Source organism: Nerophis ophidion, linkage group LG09 (assembly GCF_033978795.1).
Source record: "Nerophis ophidion isolate RoL-2023_Sa linkage group LG09, RoL_Noph_v1.0, whole genome shotgun sequence".
NCBI lineage: Eukaryota > Metazoa > Chordata > Actinopteri > Syngnathiformes > Syngnathidae > Nerophis > Nerophis ophidion.
This window is the reverse complement of record NC_084619.1, coordinates 74840414-74856388: the sequence shown is the minus strand read 5'-3', so window position 1 is coordinate 74856388 and position 15975 is coordinate 74840414. Positions and strand designations below refer to the sequence as shown.

The following is a 15975-nucleotide window of genomic DNA, read 5'->3' as shown; positions in this document are numbered from 1 at the left end:
GTTCCCAAGTTGCTCTGTTCATCCATTCTTCTTTTACACTGTTCCACTATTCCTCTATTTCACTTTACCACTATTTCTTTATTCCACTGTTACTTTATTCCATCATTCGTATTGTACTCTCGTCCACTGTTCCTTTATCCTCCTGTTCACCAGTTACACTACTCCTCTAGTCCAATTTTCTTCTATTCCTCTGTTGCTTTGTAACTTTTCCTCTCCTCCTCTTGTCTTCTATTAGACTGTTCCACTAATGCTCTCTTCCACTGTTGATTTATTCCATGAGTCGTATACTCCTTTGTTCCACTATTCTTTAGAATGTCTGGCCCAAACAGAAATATGATGGCCTGTAGTTAAAGTATTATTGCAACCAAAGTTGTGTGTTTAATGCACAACAATGACCACCTTTGGATAAATCTCTTGACGGACACTTTAAAGGACCTACACCGAATTAATCTTAACTGCATTTATGAATGGTAAACAAGAACATTATGTGCACTATAGCAGTGAATAATGACAAAGTCGAGTAAACAGGTGAGGTGAATTATGTCCTTAAAACAAACGCTACAGCATGCTAATTAATTTCACACAGCCACATTTTTATACACCAGTACCTCAACTGTCAAGTTTAACTGGTTCTGTGACGGCGCTCACCTCAGAACACTTGCATCTCAGATAGTCTCTTAATTTGAGCAGCCCAATTTTAATATGTAACATGCCTTTTAAAACGGTTAGATATGGTGTATATAAACAATACAATAGCATGTACTACTAAAATGTACAGTAGTTTTAGGAGGTAAGGTGCAGTATTGGAGGGCTAACCTTAAATATGTTGGTATGGGTCCAAACCAGGGGTTCCCAAACAAATCCAAGCATGTGGTGGCCATTTTGGTAGTTTTCACCTTCAAAATCAGTATGCATTTTCTTGTCATATTTAGTAAAAAAAAAAACAATTCTTTTGTGTTGGCAAACCTTACAAAAGCTCATGTTTCAGTAAAACTCAGAAAGATACATTTTTTCAGGCATTATTAGACATTTTGCATGTTTGGTTTAGGAGTTACCGTATTTCCTTGAATTGCCGCCGAGTATATAGTATGCGCCTGACTAGAATTACTGCCGGGTCAAACTCATTTCGCAAAATATTATTTTTATTAGCGCATGTTTAGAATTTCCACCGGGTCAAACTCTTTTTGCCAAATAATTAGCATATGCCTAAAATTTCCGCCGGGTCAAACTCGTCACGTCACGAGTGACACTTCACCTGTCATCATTTTCAAAATGGAGGAGGCTGATTTCAATCATTTGAAATCGCATAAAGGGAAGAAGATTAAGAGCTATTCAGTAGGATTTAAGGTCCAAGCTATTGAATATGCTAACAGGAACAGTAAGCAGCTATGTTTTATCAATATACCGTAGCTGCGTGTGTCAAATATGAGTCATTAAATGACTCCCGCCTCCTGGTGGTAGAGGGCGCTAGTGATCCTTCTTGCGACTACTCGGCTGCAGAAGAAGTGACAACAAGCAGCAAGAGTGAGCAGCCATCGTTTATTTTTTCCTCTCGCTTGCACTTTTAACATGGAGGATTACATATCTAAAATAAAACAGTTTTCTAAACTGGACTTTCAATCGAAGTAGGAGGTAATAAAGGAAGATCTCCATCGAGACGCAGAGACTTTTAGAAACTGAAGAAAGATAAGGAAAACTTCTATAAACAAGTTATCGATGCTTTTGATCAGAAGGCGCTGTGCATGGACTTCATTTATAAGTACAGGTAAGACCATAACGTTTTTTTAATTAAATGTGCTTTTCATGATGGTATCCTTACATCACACTCAAATTTATAAGTGCAGGCCTAAATTTACCGCATGCCTTTGGTAAGCGCCGGAGTGAGAAGAAGTTTTAAAATAATTAGCGCCCCGGCGGCAATTCAAGGAAATACGGTATGTTTAAATAACTATCACATTGAGTAATTCCTCAACTTTCTCAGTCTTTCTTGCCACTTGTGCCATCGCAGGTATCAAATTCCAAATGAGCTAATAATTGCAGAAAATAACAAAGTCCACCAGTTCAATGTTAAATATCTTGTATTTGCCGTCTGTTAATTGAATATAAGTTGAAAAGGATTTGCAAATCATTGCATTATGTTTTTATTTACCATTTACACAACGTGACAACTTCACTGGTTTTGTGCATTTTTGTAAAACTTTGCTTGAAAACGTGGTAAAACAATCAGCACCGTTAATGCCTTAATTGGAGATTATGTTCCGTTTTATCGTTTGATGGCGATGGTCAGCCCATCCCCCACAGTGACCATGCTCAGATCGATCCTCTGGTCCGGGTGCAGCTTCTTATTGAGAGCGTCCAGAGTCCTGGAAGTCATGTCATCCGGCGCCGGATCCACAACCTTGCCACTCCACAGCACCTTTACAAAAAAAAAAGGCACTTATAAGCTTATATTTTCCTAGGGAGTCGCGTCACCTACGTTATCAATAGCGATGATGCCTCCTTTGCGGACGAGCTCTAAGGACTTTTCATAATATCCATCATAGCTGGCCTTGTCGGCGTCGATGAAGACGAAATCATAGGTCCCGTTCTCTCCCGCTGTTAACAGCTCATCTAAAAAAGCAAAAACAAATGGGAGATTAAAATAATTTAAACAGGTGAAGAGTTGGTCAGAGAGCCAAAAAAAACGGTGTACTTAGCGTAGTCATTGCCAGTTGGAGTCGTACTTCTATCTTATTCTCCACGCCGGCCTGTGGACATTGTTCACACACTTAAAGGGGAACATTAGCACAATTTCAAAAGGGTTAAAACCAATAAAAATCAGTTCCCAGTGGCTTGTTGTATTTTTTGAAGTTTTTTTTCCAAATTTTACACTTCCCGGAATATCCCTGAATAAAGCTTTAAAGTGCCTTATTTTCGCTGTCTTCGAAACCACTGTCCATTTCCCTGTGACGTCATACAGGGCTGCCAATACAAACAACATGGCGGTTACCACAGCAAGATATAGCGACATTAGCTCGGATTTCAGCGACTTAAGCGATTCAACAGATTACGCATGTATTGAAACAGATGGTTGGAGTATGGAGGCAGATAGCGAAAACGAAATTGAAGAAGAAATTGAAGCTATTGAGCGAATAGCTATTGACGCTATTAGCCCATAGCGTGGGTGTACCTAATGAAGTGACCCATAGCATGGCTGCCTTATTAGCATCGCCGGTAAAATGTGCGGACCAAACGATCAGGACTTTCGCATCTCGTGACACTGGAGCAACTTAAATCTGTCGATTGGTAAGTGTTTGTTTCGCATTAAATGTGGGTATCTAGTTTAAAATGTACATGCAGCTAGCGTAAATAGCATGTTAGCATCGATTAGCGGAGCATGTTAGCATCGATTAGCTGGCAGTCATGCTGCGACCAAATATGTCTGATTAGCACATAAGTCAACATCAACAAAACTCACCTTTGTGATTTCGTTGACTATCGTTGCAAATGCATCTGCAGGTTATCCATACATCTCTGTGCCATATCTGTCTTAGCATCGCCGGTCTAATGTGAAGACACTCTGGCACATTCAATGGGGGTCTGGCGGCAGACACTTTCTCATCTTCGGGCCAGTGGTGCAACTTGAATCCCTCCCTGTTAGTGTTGTTACACCCTCCGACAACACACCCACGAGGCATGATGTCTCCAAGGTTCCAAAAAATTGTCGAAAAAATGGAAAATAACAGAGCTGAGACCCGGTGTTTGTAATGTGAAAATGAAAATGGCGGGTGTGTTACCTCGGCGACGTCACGTTTAATTTGCCAAAATTCACCCATTTAGAGTTCGGAAATCGGTTAAAAAAATAGATGGTCTTTTTTCTGCAACATCAAGGTATATATTGACGCTTACATAGGTCTGCTGATAATGTTCCCCTTTAAAACTTATATTCATGTTGACGGGATAAATATATCAAATATTAAATAATACAGTGAGTTAAAAAAAAATACACCTAAAAATTAACGATTATTAATCTTTGCTATGATCAATCAATCAATGTTTATTTATATAGCCCTAAATCACAAGTGTCTCAAAGGGCTGCAAAAGCCACGACGGCATCTTCGGTTCAGAGCCCACAAAAGGGCAAGGAAAAACTCACAACCCAGTGGGACGTCGATGTGAATGACTATGAGAAACCTTGGAGAGGGCCGCAGATGTGGGGAACCCCGTCTTCTTCCGCCTAGCCAAAGACGGGTCGCGGGTGCAGCAGCTTAAGCAGAGAAGCCCAGACTCCCCTCTCCCCAGCTACTTTGTTAAAAAAATAAAATATGTACTTTTCTTTTTGGAATATATACATATATATATTTATTCTGTTGATTATTTGTTCATTTTTAACAAAGGAAGTTTAAACAAAACAAAAAAATCCCTCTAAACTCAGGGACCTAAAAGTGTTAAAAAATAATTTTTGCTGTTTTTACTTTCCACACTAAAATCTTAAATTACATCAACTTCAGATGTGTCCGTTGATTATACGTTTTTACTTTTTTTTGTTTATTTCATGCCGTTTTTGTCATTAAAAAAACAAACCAGTTTTGTATGGCAAACACACAAAATATGCAGTATTTCCTCCAAAAATGGAGTGGAATATTTGATGTGATGTAATCGGAGCCTTTAATAGGTCCGTCATTAAAAACATTGATCATGATGCGTTATTTTTTTTAAATAACAGGGCTAAAGACAAAAAAAAACAAAAACGCCTGCAGCTTTGTGTTATTGGAGTCAACATTGCAACTTTTCTTTCAACACATTTCACCTTTTTGCTCTTTTATTCCACTTTTTCCTCTAATATTTTAAGACTGTGGTGCAGCACTTTAAAAAACAGCTGCAAGCTGCACTTTGGACGCCCCTGCTTATATTAACCAGATCTCAGCACCAACAATTAGATTTACTTAAATTTGACCACATATATTCTCTGTTACTTTATCTTTATGCGCAGCTATGAATTGTCCATATTTTTGCACAGTTTCCTTCTTGTTCTTGTCATCAAAATAGTAGAAAAGACGACTTACTTTATTTTTCCGACTATAAGGCGCACTTATAGCAGCCTAAGCAGAGAAGCCCAGACTCTCCTCTCCCCAGCTACTTTGTTGAAAACACAAAATATGTACTTTTCTTTTTTGGACTATTCACCTCTTTAAAAAATGGTGTGCCGATGTCCACGTATTTCTGTTCGGTTTCACACGCGACCACGTGTCCATCGGCCGGCATGACCAAAGCCATGCTGAGTGTGTTGTACCCCGTGTACATCCCTGTAAAGTAAAACATATCATATATTAAGGAAAAATTTATGTAATAATACATCAAATGTAAAAAAAAAATGAAAATAATTGTCGAGCATGGCCAATACCATTTTTGGTGCATAATACCCTGTGGACATTTTTTAAAATGTGTTTTTATTACATTTATTTATAAGTATTTGTATATATTAAAGCTATATATATATGTATATATGTATATTAAATGTAAATATATATATACATAATGTATTATGTATACTTACTATAAATAAATATAAATGATTATATGTAAATTACAAGAATAACAAATATTAAAGCTGCAAGCAGCGTTGGTCGGGTCCGCCTTTGGCTGCCGCCGCCGCTACTCAAGCCCTGGTCTAAGTAAGACCAACATAGAGGTTTTTATTTCATGTCTCTACGACATTTCTAACAGAAGTTACATGCAGTTTTGTCTGGGTTTTTTCCTAGGGGGCGCTAGAGCGCAATTTTGATTTTTAGGTTTTGGTTTTGTATCAGATGGCGATTTTCGCCAGTCCTGATGTGTGTGTAAAATTTGGTGAGTTTTAAAGCATGGTAAGGGTGTCAAATTACAGATCGGCGTTTGTGGATGTTGTTGATAATTGGCGTTCGCTCTGTATAGTAGAGCTTTAACTTGCACTTTGAAGCATTTTAAAGGGGTCAAATTACAGCTCAAAGAGGCAAAAATTTAATTTTTTAGGTAACTTTGCGCAGGGGTTCTTTGAAGGCGCGTAAAATCAAAACCGGAGTAGTAATCAAAACTCTGTTCTCTACTTTTAATCAGAAGGGTTCAATCTCTCTCCTGTGCGAGTTTGAAGCCGAAACGACAAACGAGCTCAGAGGATATAACTTTTGAAAAAAGGTGACGGGTGTTAACAAAACTTTTATTTTGAAGGGGTAATTTTTAACTTCCTGTTGATTTTTGCTGAAGGATGTCAATAATTAAAATGTAGGTCTAAGTGAGACCTACGTGACAGTTTTTGTTTCATGTCTTTCCGGCATTCCCACCGGAAGTTACAAGCAGTTTTGTCTGTTTTCTTCCTCAAAGCAGTTTTTGCTGTGTTCTTTATTTTTTTTTCATTATATCGCAATTTTTGCTAGTCCTGATGTGTGTGCCAAGTTTGGTGAGTTTTGAAGCATTTTAAGTGAGTCAAATTTCAGCTCAAAGAGGCAAAAATTGAATTTTTTGCGAAAATGTTGTTTTGAAGGTTTTTTTTTTCCAACTTCCTGTTGATTTTTGCCCTAGAAGGTAGGATTATGAAATGTAGGTCTAAGTTAGATCTTACGTGACAGTTTTTGTTTCATGTCTGTACGACATTCCCACCGGAAGTTACAAGCAGTTTTGTCTGTGTTTTCTTCCTCGAAGCAGTTTTTGCTGTGTTTTGATCAAAAATTGCGCTAGAGCGCAATTTTGAGTTTTTTTTCTTTTTTCTTTTTTCATTATATCGCAATTTTTGCCAGTCCTGTGTGTGCCAAGTTTGGTGAGTTTTGAAGCATTTTAAGTGGGTCAAATTTCAGCTCAAAGAGGCAAAAATGGAATTTTTTGCGAAAATTTTGTTTTGAAGGTTTTTTTTTTTCCAACTTCCTGTTGATTTTTGCCCTAGAAGGTAGGATTATGAAATGTAGGTCTAAGTTAGACCTTACGTGACAGTTTTTGTTTCATGTCTGTACGACATTCCTAACGGAAGTTACAAGCAGTTTTGTCTGTGTTTTCTTCCTCGAAGCAGTTTTTGCTGTGTTGTGATCAAAAATTGCGCTAGAGCGAAATTTTGAGTTTTTTTTTCTTTTTTCATTATATCGCAATTTTTGCCAGTCCTGATGTGTGTGCCAAGTTTGGTGAGTTTTGAAGCATTTTAAGTGGGTCAAATTTCAGCTCAAAGAGGCAAAAATTAAATTTTTTGCAAAAATTTTGTTTTGAAGGGTTTTTTTTTCCCAACTTCCTGTTGATTTTTGCCCTAGAAGGTGGAATTATGAAATGTAGGTCTAAGTTAGACCTACGTGACAGTTTTTGTTTTATGTCTGTACGACATTCCTAACGGAAGTTACAAGCAGTTTTGTCTGTTTTCTTCCTCGAAGCAGTTTTTGCTGTGTTGTGATCAAAAATTGCGCTAGAGCGCAATTTTGAGGTTTTTTTTTTGGGTTTTTTTCATTATATCGCAAATTTTGCCAGTCCTGATGTGTGTGCCAAGTTTGGTGAGTTTTGAAGCATTTTAAGTGGGTCAAATTTCAGCTCAAAGAGGCAAAAATTGAATTTCTTGAGAAAATTTTGTTTTGAAGGTTTTTTTTTTCCAACTTCCTGTTGATTTTTGCCCTAGAAGGTAGAATTATGAAATGTAGGTCTAAGTTAGACCTACGTGACAGTTTTTGTTTCATGTCCGTACGACATTCCTAACGGACGTTACAAGCCGTTTTGTCTGTGTTTTCTTCCTCGAAGCAGTTTTTGCTGTGTTTTGATCAAAAATTGCGCTAGAGCGCAATTTTGAGTTTTTTTTCTTTTTTTCTTCTTTTTTTTACATTATATCGCAATTTTTGCCAGTCCTGATGTGTGTGCCAAGTTTGAGTTTTGAAGCATTTTAAGTGGGTCGAATTTCAGCTCAAAGAGGCAAAAATTGAATTTTTTGCGAAAATTTTGTTTTGAACGTTTTTTTTCCAACTTCCTGTTGATTTTTGCCCTAGAAGGTAGGATTATGAAATGTAGGTCTAAGTTAGACCTACGTGACAGTTTTTGTTTCATGTCTGTACGACATTCCTAACGGAAGTTACAAGCAGTTTTGTCTGTGTTTTCTTCCTCGAAGCAGTTTTTGCTGTGTTTTGATCAAAAATTGCGCTAGAGCGCAATTTAGATTTTTTTTTTTTTTTTTCATTATATCGCAATTTTTGCCAGTCCTGATGTGTGTGCCAAGTTTGGTGAGTTTTGAAGCATTTTAAGTGGGTTAAATTTCAGCTCAAAGTAGCAAAAATGTAATTTTTTGCGAAAATTTTGTTTTGAAGGGTTTTTTTCCAACTTCCTGTTGATTTTTGCCCAGAAGGTAGAATTATGAAATGTAGGTCTAAGTTAGACCTACGTGACAGTTTTTGTTTCATGTCTGTACGACATTCCTCACGGAAGTTACATGCAGTTTTGTCTGTAATTTTTTCCTAGGGGGCGCTAGAGCGCAATTTCCATTTTGGAGGATTGGTTGCTTAATATGTTGGGAAGGTTTGCTATACCGACGTGTGTGTCAAATTTGGTGAGTTTTGAAGCATGTTAAGGGGGTCAAATTACAGCGCATAGGTGCGGAATAATAATAAAACGCACCAGTTTCAATAGGGTTCTTCGCCCATTGCAAAACGGCTCCTGTGGAGTCCTTTTGCAATGGGCCAAGGACCTTAAATATAAATAAATTGAGAAATAATGTACGGTAAAATATAGAATATATGATTATAAAAATATGATTAAGAATAATACGTACGATTAATAAAAAAATATATATATATAAATTATGTTTGTCTCGACACTAATCTTTTGGTATTGGTACCAAAATGTCTTTTGATACTTTTCGATACGTTTCTAAACAAGAGACTCCAAAAAAATTGCATTATTGGCTTCATTTTAACCAAAAAAAATCTTAGGGTACATCAAACAAGTTTATTATTGCAAGTTTGTCCTTAAATAAATAAAATAGTGAGCATACTAGACAACTTGTCTTTTATTAGTAAGTAAACAAACAAAGGCTCCTAATTATTCTGCTAACATATGCAATAACATATTGTGTCATTTGTACACCTATCATTTTCTACACATTATGAGGGACAAGCTGTAAAAAAAATAATATTAATCTACTTGTTCATTTACTGTTAATATCTGCTTATTTTCAGTTTTAACATGTTCTAGCTACACTTCTGTTCAAATGTAATAATCACTTATTCTTCTCTTGTTTGATACTTTACATTAGTTTTGGATGATACCACATATTTAGGTATCGATCCGATACCAAGTAGTTACAGGATCATACATTGGTCATATTCAAAGTCCTCGTGTCCAGGGCTGTATTTCCTAAATTCATAAACATAATGTAAATTTTAAAAAAGGAAAAAAGATTTTGTCAGGCTAAAATTGAATCATATCAGTATTGACTTGATATGCTATTTTACTTGGTATCATTACAGTGGATGCCGGTGAGCTATTGTATCCTCCAACGGTGTGTGGTGAAGCATGTTTAGCTATTCCTCGTCCTGCAGTGATAATGATACTTGTAAGAAACTCACTTTATTTGTCGCCATGGAAACCAGTATTATGGATTTAGAAGTAGCTACAACACTGCCGACTGCAGAAGGACATTCAGTGTTATAACTTCACCTTTATCTTTACTTTTTAGGCCAAAATGAGTCCGTTCTCCCCTTTGGTCTGTCTACACACCGTGTCTGCTTGTAAGTACTCAGTGATTGTGCGCTGCCGAACATGCTCCTCTTCTTGTAAAACCGGAAATGTCATGACGTGATGTCATGCCCGGTAACCGGTACTTTTTCAAACAGAGTATAGTACTGTTTTTGATTCATTCAAAAAATAATAATATATATAAGTAATAAGTATTTTTTTTAAATATAAATAATAAGAATGGAATAGAATATAATGTGTGGATAAATACACTTACAGGATGGACCACAATGGGGAAAAAACCTTTTGGCCTTTTGTGCCATTTTAAAGCATTACATTGTTTTAATTCTTTAAGATGTCAATAAACTTAATCAATCAATCAATCAATTTGTGTAATCTCACCAATTTCAATGGCCTTGGTGGCGTTGATCAGTCTCATGAGATTAGCCATGAGCTGTGCCTGCTCACTGTCCACCATCATTCTGCTCCACGGGTCCTCAAGAGTTCTCTGAAATTAAAATGGAATGTAAAAATATTAAATGGTTATTATCCTCGTCTTGACCCCCATTTTCTTTGGTGGTTTGCTAAAGTTAATCCACACTATATTGCCTAAAAAGTATTTGGCCATCTGTCTTTACTTCGTGTATCAACTTGAATTGTCCAAACGGTTTTGGTACCCCTGCGATGAGGTGGCGACTTGTCCAGGGTGTACTCCGCCTTCCAGCCAATTGTAGCTGAGATAGTCATCAGCGACCCCAAGGGGAATAAGCGGTAGGAAATGGATGGATGGGTTTTGGTACCCTGGAGCATTCAACGTTCCTTTCACCGGAACTAAAGGGCCAACTCTTGGAAAAAAACAACCTAACACCATAATTCCTCCTCCACCAAATTTCACACTCCGTCCGAAATGTAGCGTTCTTAAAAAGTTAAAGTACCAATGATTGTCACACACACACACACACACACATGAAGTGTGGCGAAATTATTCTCTGCATTTGACCCATCACCCTTGATCACCCCCTAGGAGGCGAGGGGAGCAGTGAGCAGCAGCAATGGCCGCGCTCAGGAATAATGATCGGGGTGATTTAACCACCAATTCCAACCCTTGATGCTGAGTGCCAAGCAGGAAGGTAATGGGTCCCATTTTTTATAGTCTTTGGTATGACTGGGCCGGGGTTTGGCAACCTCCAAACCCAGACTGGTCCATTAGGTTGCCAGATGGAAAAGCGTGACTCATCAGTCCAGAGAAGGCGTCACCACTGCTCTAGAGTCCAGTGATGACGTGCTTTACACCACTGCATCCGACACTTTTCATTGGACTTGGTGATGTATGGCTTAGATGTAGGCGCACGGCCATGGAAATTCATTCCACGAAGCTCTCTGCGTCCTGCACGTGGGCTAATTAGATGGTCACATGAAGTTTGGTGCTGTGTAGCAACTGACTGTGCAGAAAGTCTTTGCACTATGCGCTTCAGCATCCGCCGACCCCTCTCTTGTCAGTTTACGTGGCCTACCACTTGGTGGCTGAGTTGCTGTTGTTCCCAAAACTCTTCACTTTTCTTATAATAAAGTTGACTTTGGAATATTTAGGAGCGGGGGAATTTCACGACTGGATTTGTTGCACAGGTGGCATTCTATGACAGTTTAACGCTGGAAATCACTGAGAGCGGCACATTATACACCATGATTAGGACACCTCATTATCATTATCATCAGCCAAAGACGGACATCGAGTACCTCAACGCAGACAAAACAGAGACAGGGCGAAATCACAAGTGTCAGCACGTTTGAATTTTGAATAATCACATATTGTGTCTTATGGGGCTGCTTGCATTAACCTTCAGAACCCTTCAGAAGCAGCCTCAGTGATGTTAACTAGGGACCTCCCGAATAAATAGAGGAGCACGTGGGACTGTACCTTAGAGCGTAGGATGAAATTGTAACGGAGTGCACAGCCCAATACGTCTCTCCCCATGAGTGAAATTCAACTCTGTCTCTGCTTGTTTCCTTCTTCTTGTCTTGTGTAATAGTTTGGTGTTTAAACCTGACAGTGGCCAAATACTTTTGGCAATATAGTGTATGTTCATACTGGCCTCTTTTAAGCTCAATCATCGATGTCGGATACGATGATTGGTTTGGGTCTAAACCAGGGGTTGCCAAACAAATCATCTATGGTCCATTTTGGTAGTTTTCACCTTCAAATTGAGTACAGTCAATTGATTGATTGATTGATCGAAACATTTATTAGTAGATTGCACAGTTCAGTACATATTCCGTGCAAGATGTATTTTTCTTTTCAAATAATTAGAGGGCGAAAACCTGCGATGAGGTGGCGACTTGTCCAGGGTGTACCCTGCCTTCCGCCCGATTGTAGCTGAGATAGGCGCCAGCGCCCCCCGCGACCCCGAAAGGGAATAAGCGGTAGAAAATGGATGGATGGATAGAGGGCGAAAACTTGGTGTGATTACGCAAATGCCAAAGGCGAACTGAAATGCTAACACTTAGCACCCTGGCCAGGTATAGCCAGGTAACTAAAAGCACCAGCGAAACCACCTAAAGAAATGTACTATGCTAACATGCTAACAATGTCGTTCGCATTGGTGAAATACCTTTGAATTAGGTCAAAACGTTGGCTAATGTTAGCGAGCTAAAATGCTAACCGCAACGTGCATCAAGTGCTAATATATTACGCTGAAAAATGTGTTTGAAAATGCTAAAGTTAGCATCCATCAAGCAGTAAAATACGGCAGGGGTGTGTGTGAACCTACAAAATTTGCTAAAAAACAAAAAAGCTAGGATGCTAACTGGTATCATAAGTCAAAGTAACTGCAAAATAAGCAAAAAAGCTAGCATGCCAAAATTAAAATGGGATTGTGACCTCCCTGCTTGGCACTCAGCATCAAGGGTTGGAATTTGGGGTTAAATCACCTAATATGTATTCCCGGGCGCGGCCACCGCTGCTGCTCACTGCTCCCCTCACCTCCCAGGGGTTGATCAAGGGTGATGGGTCAAATGCAGAGAATAATTTTGCCACACCTAGTATGTGTGTGGCAATCATTGGTACTTTAACTTTTACTTAAGGAATGTATATTTACCAGTCTGAGTTTGGTGAGGACTGGATGTTCCCTCAGCGAGTGGTTAGTCACATACTGCAGCAGCGGGTCGTCCTTCCCGTCGCTGTGACTTTTCCCGATGCAAGCACACCTTCCTGCACCTGCCAAACAACACCCTCATTACCTCCGCGGTTACACGCACAGTCCTCTGCTCCTCACCTATTAGCAGGGAATAAATTCCCAGGCAGAGCAGAAACCTGAAGTGTGCCGACATTCTCTCCTGGAGAAGAGAGAGAAAACAAGTTAGTCTGGTTGTTCCAACCTGCTGTGCACTTGTGGAACCAAATATTTGTTTGACCTTTGACATGAACTTTGGGGGACGAGAAGTGCAGACACAAACCATGTGATATCTCTCAACTAATTAAAGCAAAACAAGGTGTGTGTGTGTATATATATATATATATATATATGTGTGTGTGTCGGAAAAATCACAAGACTACTTAATCTCTACAGAAGTGTTTCATGAGGGTTTCCCTCAATCGTCAGATTTTAATGGAAGCATTCACATACAATGGTTTATGTAGGACACAGAGTGGGTGGGTACAGGCAGGCGTAGGGGCGTGGTGATTGGCTCATGATGTTACCTAAGAGGTGTTTCCGTCTGTGACGGCATGCTCATATGATTTCATTGCGCTTGTTGAGGGACGACAGGTCTGGGTGATATATAATAAACAGTTTATCTTATAAGCATAGGTTGCATCTTTTATGACCACTGTTGTAAGGTGTGCTGGATGCAAGAATTTGCCATGTTATTGAATATTCAACATTATTGTCTTTGAGGTTCCAAATGTGCTTGCTGAGTTCTGTAGAATTCCGCAAAGTCTGGTTTCTAAAGGAGGCCTTGTGATTATTCAATCTGGCTTTAAACGTTCCTTCGGTTAATCCTACGTACGTGTCGGATGTGTTAATGTCCTTGCGTGTTACCTTTGCTTGGTAAACGACTGATGTTTGTAAGTTACATTCCTTATTGGTTTCAGCGTCGTTTAGTCTGGGGGTAGGCAGTCCTTTTGCAATTGCTTTGTTGTGATTTGAAATTATTTGTTGTATGTTATTCATACAGCTGTAGCTCAATTTAATTTTGTTCTTGTTGAATATTTTTCTTAGGGTGTTGCCTTTGGGGAAGTATTTGTCGATCAGAGTGAGGAACTTGTGGCCAATATTGGTTGAGACGTTTTTGCTGAATGGGGGGTTGTACCAGATGATGTTGTTTCGTTTTCTGCTCTTTTTTGGTTGGTTTCCTGGCGTGGGTTCGTAGGTGAGGGTAAAGTTGTATCCGCTTTCATCAAGTGCTTTCTGGTACGCGGGGGTTGCTTGGTCGAATTCAGCTTTGCTAGAAGACAGCATCGATAGCCTTTTATTAATTCCGGTAGGTATTCTTTTCGTGGTGGTGGGTGGGTGGTTGCTGTCATGGTGCACGTATTGGAGTGTTGTGTTGGGTTTGGTGAATGGTTGGTAGCTGTTATTTCTCAGGTTGAAAGTGACGTCGAGGAAGTTGACGGTTTGCTTGTTGGCTTCAATCGTGATCCGTAGGCAGTTTTTTTTTAAGATTTGGCATATGCGCTTCTTGGTGTTCTCGCTGCTCCTTGGCGAGGCGCGGCACACTGCCAGTCCATCATCACGGTAAATACCAAGGTTCAGATTGAGGCTAGCAAGCTGGGAGAGGAGGAAACTCCCGACGAGTTCACACGTTTCTGCTCCGTCAAAAATCCCCATAGTAACGTCAAATGTTGAATTGTTCTTTTTTTGCCATGGTGTACTGTTGTGGATGAGTATGGAGTTCTTTGCGTGGATGATGATGTTTCTTTCGTTGCCTGTGATTGAGTCGTAGTCCGAGGTGAAGTCTAGTGCTTGGAAGGGTAAAATTCTTCGATGTCGAAGGAGATAAAGTTGTGTTGTTGTTTGTCTTGGATGTTGTTAAACCATTTGATTACTGCTGCTGTATTTCTCCATTGGTTGAGTGGTGTTTTGTCCTTGATTTTTGATTATTTTGCTGATTTTTCCTATTTCAGATTTAGTTGGGTTTATTAGTCGGCATGTTGGGTTATTTGCGAACTTGGGTTTGTGGTCCTCAAATGTGATGAAGGCTTCTTTGTTGGCTGTGGCGTCCATCCTGTCCTCGATATCCAGTTCAGTCGCGATCCGCTTGTTTTCCAGGTGGATGTTCTGTAAAGTGCTGGGTTGTGCTTTTTTGTATGATTTGGTGATGCTTTTGTCCAGTAAAGAGTTATGTTCTGGTATGTCCATTCTGTAGAAGTTTGTGGTTTTATCGGCGGCTATGATGAGGTTGCTTACTTTCTTGATGCGCTCCGTGTCATTTTTCAGCTTGGTGAGGAATGGGTTGCGGGCTGGCTTGAATTTGACTGATTGTATCATTTTGAGCATGTCCTTCTCAAAGTCCTTTAATTCCTCAACTGTGGGTGTGTTCTTGGTGGATTTGAATCCGTAAGTTTCCTTTTGTGTTCCTTTTGTTTCAGGGTGGAGGAAAAAGTGTGCTTTCCACCGCATCCTTCTTAGGAAGTGTTCCGTCTTTTCTATGAGTCTTAGCCTGTAGTCATTCTGCGCGGGTATGGGAATATATATACATACATGTATATGTATGAATGTATATATACATACATATGAATGTATATATATATATATACACATATATATACGTACATGCATACAGAGATATATATATATATATATATATATATATATATATATATATATATATACATAGATACATACAGTATGTAGATACATATGTAGATATGTTTCTATATATGTATGTAATAATAATAATAATAATAATGGATTAGATTTATATCGCGCTTTTCTATTGTTAGATACTCAAAGCGCTCACAGAGAAGTGGGAAGCCATCATTCATTCACACCTGGTGGTGGTAAGCTACATCAGTAGCCACAGCTGCCCTGATGTAGACTGACAGAAGCGTGGCTGCCAGTTTGCTCCTACGGCCCCTCTGACCACCACCTATCATTCATTCACCAGTGTGAGCGGCACCGGGGGCAAAGGGTGGCGTGTCCTGCCCAAGGACACAATGGCATCGATTTTGGATGTCAATAGGGGGGAAGCGAACCTGCTAACCCTCAGGTTTCTGGCACGGCCGCTCTACCCACTACACCATCTATACATCTATATATATATATGTATGCACACATGTATATGTATATATATATATATATATATATATATATATATATATACATATAT

At 39.1% G+C, this 15975-nt stretch overlaps 1 protein-coding gene across 1 annotated transcript; it reads right to left on the bottom strand.

Moving 5' to 3' along the window:
- Positions 1-2060: 2060 nt before the first annotated feature.
- Positions 2061-13164, bottom strand: LOC133559727 (catechol O-methyltransferase domain-containing protein 1-like). The gene is made up of 8 exons (XM_061911771.1): positions 13060-13164; positions 12921-12981; positions 12744-12862; positions 10051-10156; positions 5167-5285; positions 2693-2747; positions 2477-2610; positions 2061-2416 (listed from the first exon to the last, which is right to left on the bottom strand). The coding sequence occupies exons 1-8, from the start codon at positions 13102-13104 to the stop codon at positions 2264-2266; spliced, it is 792 nt and encodes a 263-aa protein (XP_061767755.1). The 5' UTR covers positions 13105-13164; the 3' UTR covers positions 2061-2263.
- Positions 13165-15975: the final 2811 nt, after the last annotated feature.

Excerpts from the sequence above, each read along its gene's own strand:
- LOC133559727 (XM_061911771.1), bottom strand. The coding sequence starts at position 13,104 with ATGGTTTGTGTCTGCACTTCTCGTCCCCCAAAGTTCATGTCAAAG. Across the intron at positions 5,286-10,050 it reads CACCAAGGCCATTGAAATTG|GGATGTACACGGGGTACAAC; the intron begins GTGAGATTACAC and ends TTTACTTTACAG. Across the intron at positions 2,611-2,692 it reads ACTGGCAATGACTACGCTAA|ATGAGCTGTTAACAGCGGGA; the intron begins GTACACCGTTTT and ends TTGCTTTTTTAG.